At 35.5% G+C, this 5,000-nt stretch overlaps 1 protein-coding gene across 2 annotated transcripts in view; it reads right to left on the bottom strand.

Annotated features, from left to right (window-relative positions):
• Nucleotides 1-1,205: 1,205 nt before the first annotated feature.
• The window catches only part of CAMKMT (calmodulin-lysine N-methyltransferase), a 212,994-nt gene continuing 209,199 nt past the window's right edge, over nucleotides 1,206-5,000 (bottom strand). The window contains exon 11 of one of the 2 annotated variants that reach the window (XM_063390810.1): nucleotides 1,206-3,868. In XM_063390810.1, coding sequence (XP_063246880.1) covers nucleotides 3,791-3,868 — 78 coding nt within the window. In that variant the 3' untranslated portion in view covers nucleotides 1,206-3,790. The remainder of the gene's footprint in view (nucleotides 3,869-5,000) is intronic. The other variant, XM_063390809.1, reaches the window with a different exon arrangement.

Genomic DNA, 5,000 nt, shown 5'->3' with positions numbered 1-5,000 from the left:
CATTAAGTAAGTGCTGTTTCATTGCAGATGAGAATCATATTGAAAATCAACTTTCAAAACAATCTTTCAAAATATACCAGTGGGCTTACAACCAGTGTTAGACTACCAACTTGTGGCAGTGGAGACACCAGCTTAATCAGATTCAAGACAATATAAAAAGTAAATAAAAAGACAGAAAGCAACAAAATTGCCTCTTTCTGAGGAAACAACATGGGATGACCAGGCTGTGCACAAAACATTCTAGACATAACCACCAGTGCATGCTGTCCTAGCACTTTCTACCAGTGTCTCAAAACATTTCAAAAGAGTTAAAGGAATTTGCAGTTTGACATCACAGTTAAAAATCCTTGCCTTAAAAAAAACCCCAAGAAACACACATATTGGAAAAAAAAAAAAAATCCAGGCTAAACTGCATGTTTGTAATTTGTCCTGTGAAAAAAACAAGGCCTTGGTTATTCCCCTCTTGCACTAGAGAGAGTGGGTAATAAAACACGGTGCTGTTTGACTTGCTTGTGTTGCTGCCTTTTTCCTCTTCCCCTGCCATATCGGCCGTGCCACCTGCCATATCAAGAGGAGGATCAAAAGCTCCACCCACTGCATCCTCTTTGTTCAGGGAGCAGCGAAGGAGAGTTGTAATGGAGATGGAACACTTGATAGACTGTATGCAGCCAGGCTCAAGATATAAAGATGCTTTTTCTGGGGGGGAACAATATTAATCCAGCTTTCCTCCTTGTGCAAACATGTCGCCATTAAAGGCACAGGCAAAACGTGAATGACTTGTCTAGTATGGATTTTGAAGCTGGACTGGTACCTGGGATAGTAAGTTCTCCAGCCTCACCTCATATTCTTAAGACATTTCTTGTTTCAAATTAAATTTACTTCCTAAATGGAAAGATTTTTCCCAATGTCCCAGAATGCTATCAGTTGGGACTATCTGCAATTTTTAAGCTAGGCTTTGCCATATCTCGCAGCAGGAAATGGAATACTTTCTTCTTGATCTTTCATATCCTGAAGATTACACGACTAACTATCATTGGCACCAGGTGCATGAGAGCTGTGCCCAGGGAATGGATGACCACAAGAATATAATTCCTCTCTGCCATTTTGCTCTGCGAAAGAAGGAAGACACAACATTGCCGTAAGAATACCAAAATGTGTTAAGGAAAACTTCTATCAGCCCAACATTTCCATTCTTGGTGAAGCCAGCATAGCTCTTGCGTGGTGTCATTCAACTCCAAATGCTTTGCAAGCACAAAGCAATTAAGCTCAATATTCTGTTACAGAACACTGTAAATTACATCATTAAAAATATACCAAGTATCTGAGACTAGTTAAAACACATGACATAAGAGGCTCTGATATATAAGCATGATTTGACAAACTGCCTAATATTTTCTTAGCAAAAGTATTTTATGTATTAATAAACACTGTATTTTTATTAAGATTTAAGTGCTCAGAAACAATTCAAGTACCTACTATGCAGGGCCTCAGAGATGTATCTAAAAGAGAACATTTTTAGAGCCTTACATAAATCCTATATTTGTGACTGTTAATACCCATTTTAAAACAAAAAAAACAAAAAGAGAACTTGTATATGTACCTCTAAAATGTGTACATGGACCAAACCTGCAAGCACTTATGTAGATGAGTAACTTTACTGCCTGTGGAGCTCTAATATGAGTTTGCAGGATGAAGCCTAAATGCATCTTAGGTAAACAAGCCATCAATTACACACTTTAGGGACGGCAGCACCTGTGCAAAGCCTTCAACTCAAACGCCAGACACTAAAGAAATAAAAAGCAATTATCAGCTACTAATTTGAGTAAAACTGTTTTCTTCTCAGAGCTAAAACCACAATTTTCAAATGACATTGCTTCTATTTTTGGCAACTAATGATCTTTATTAGATTATTGTACAGCAGACATTCAGGTCCTCTCAAAAATAAAAGGTTCACAAATTTTAATATTGCGCTATTTTCCACACTGCTTTGTTGATTATGAAGATTTGCTTGTACATGCTTTTAGAGAAACAAAGGCACTGCTGTGTGGGACAAACAAAACAAAACTAATTACACTAAAGCCATCTTCACAGCAATTTCAAATTGCTCCTAAATGCTTTTGATTTCTTACTACACAACTATTTTCCAACAGGAGTTTGAATATGAAACTCATACCAGCTATACCACTCAGTTCTAGGATAAATGGTTGGTTTGCATTGCCCCTGGTCTTTATCTAACACCGAGAATAGGCTGCTTTTTATCAAAAGAGGAATAAATTGCTGTTATTGTGATGTTAGCCCATCACTTGGCATTGCAATTCAAGTTTTTGTGCGAAAGAAATGTATGATCTAACTGCGACTTGACCTATGCCTTCTGAGATCCATCTAGGTGCTCTAATGGAGCATAAAAAGTACTGAATACAAGGACGTGCAAACTGGTAGTGAAGAAATTTGTTTGGGAAGAAGCTGGGAGAGCAAGGGACTTTCAGGAGCTTGTGGTTTACATGCTGGCCAGTATGTTGAATATGGAAGAATGCTTATTGTCAAATTGCAGTTCTTTTAATTAATGTATTTCAGCAGGATTCTCTACACTTGCTTGCAGCTAGTACCTTCCTCTCTCAGTCATGGTATCTGCCTCTCTCTCTTTTTTCAGCATTTTAAAAGTGTTGTGGTTTAAAGACTGCTACTGAGAAGTCATTAAAAGAGTCTGTTAAACTGTTCACAAATCAGATACTGCTCCCATTTCTTTGTAGGATTTTTGTCTTTTCCACAGAAATGACATTAAGTGTATATCAAATATATGGGCCACAATATAAAAATATAATTCAAGGGAGATAATTTGATTACATCATAAAATCCTTTAGTTCTTACAGTCTTTCTTGGAATTTATCAAAAAAAAAGCATGTGTTTTTTTGAAAGCAATTTCTAGGATAGTAGCATTTAGATTTTAGTCCTGATAAAGGCTCACTTTCCATTCATAGTCAGAACCTAAATGTGCTCTTCTTGTACCTAAACAGATAATAAGCACTCAGCACACTCCCCCTTCTTGACACAACACACTGAGACTAATCACACATAATTGGAGAGGAGGAGCAGAGGGGCTGGGCAGGCTATTGTGTCCAAAGGACAAATGGTCAGTTTATGAGGCTTTTGTCTGATGCATAATTTCTTATACATCTACTGGAGGAAAAGTCCTGCTGGAAAAAAACATACATACACACATACAGAAAAGGAGCCTTCAACACTAAAGTAAATGAGGACATGGACAGAAAAATCAACAGTGGAACTTAAAAATTGCAGAAAAATACAAGCATTCAATAGGTGCACTTTTAGAGGATCTTCAGACAACTATTTCCTTACTAATTGAGTGTTAATGCATTCACTTCTTTACAACCACTTATCTAAGCCCACAAAGTATATTATCCATACATTTTCAAATACACCTCAAAAATAGCATTTAAAGAGATCAACAAAGTACATGCAAGTTTAAAGGCACAAAAGAGAAGGAAGCCAGCTTTATACCTTTGTTAATGCATACATGTGAAGTCTGATCAGTTAAAGGCTCGAATATAATTGGAAAAATAACTTCTAAAATGATACAAAAAAAGATGCCTCGATGTTTATACTCTGCAAAACAAGCCATGATATCTTCCTCAGCATTTTGATTTGAAATATTTCTCCAATGATGATTCAGGGACATAAATGGGGGAAAATGAACATTCCACACTCCCTGACCATCCACATACATGGATTAATTTCCAGAAGTCCATCTTAAAAAAACAGGTGTAATCTTCTATCTCTGTTTGGTTAAAATGAGAAGAAAAGGATAATGGAGGTTTTCCTCATATGTATCTTTTTCTTCATTTTTCAACTGCAAACAAAAAATGGATAAAGTGAACAAACGATATGAAAGCATTTTTAAATTACTGACAGTACTTGTTTAAGTAAATTTCCTGGTATAAATGATACTAATAAAGGTTAAACATTTATTAACTACAAAATAAATTTGACTCTATCTTAAAGTCAAATACTACCACAGGTACAGAATTGTAGGTCAAGTATTACCAGGAGTTGGTCAGAGTTTGTAGACAAACTAATTTGTGCAATAAATACTTGAACACTACTTATAAAAAAAGTGAGGCCCCATATTGCTGTACTAAATAAATTATATTCAAGTGAGATTTAAGGCTGAATTAAATCCACTCTGCAAGGAACTTCAGAACAAAGGCTAAAAGTTTATCCCTAATCAGCCTAACTATTGCTGTATATTTGGTATTTAAGATCAACAACTGTTTCAGACCTTACCTGAAGGTTTACGTAAGTGCAAGGCTGTAATGCAGTTCTTGATGAGTTTATATATTAAGTCTGTTTATTTTAAAAATTCTTTTTGTACAGCAAATTATAACCTGATAATTAGAGCGGTACTATTCCAACTGCTAGGGATAACATTACATGTGCTCTTCTGATCTACGCTAAAGTATTACATATTTCTAAAAAAATAATTAATTTCATTTTCTTAGGTATTCTGGTTAAATGGATTTTAAAATCCATATACATATTTAACTGAAGTACGTGGAATCTACTTGTACCTATTATATTTTGCAAACACTTTACATGAAAATATTTGGGTCTATTTAATACAAGCCTAAGGAAGAAATGTAGATACAAAAAAGTGCCTTTAGCTACACCTGACACAGATGGCACCCCCATATACTACATTTAAATCCAGAATTCTTTTAGTGTCATATTGTTTTGCCTCTATTTTCCTTGGCATGCATTAAGGACTTTAGTTGGTCCGTGTCACAACACTGCTCGTGTTATTTAAACAAAGGCCTTTTCCATATCATATTCTTCAGCTGTGAAGTGCCTTTGTGTAAGCTACTGTCTATGAGCAATTAACACACTTTTCCTTTTTCATCGTGGAACATAAAGCTGATCTATTCTTTAAATTCTAATCCACTTTACTAAGAAGTGTTTGTGTATAATTACTAAAGTAACAATCT

This window comes from Prinia subflava, chromosome 2, assembly GCF_021018805.1.
Source record: "Prinia subflava isolate CZ2003 ecotype Zambia chromosome 2, Cam_Psub_1.2, whole genome shotgun sequence".
Taxonomy (NCBI): domain Eukaryota; kingdom Metazoa; phylum Chordata; class Aves; order Passeriformes; family Cisticolidae; genus Prinia; species Prinia subflava.
Note: the sequence above shows the minus strand (reverse complement) of the source record. Positions and strands in the feature narration are given on the sequence as shown.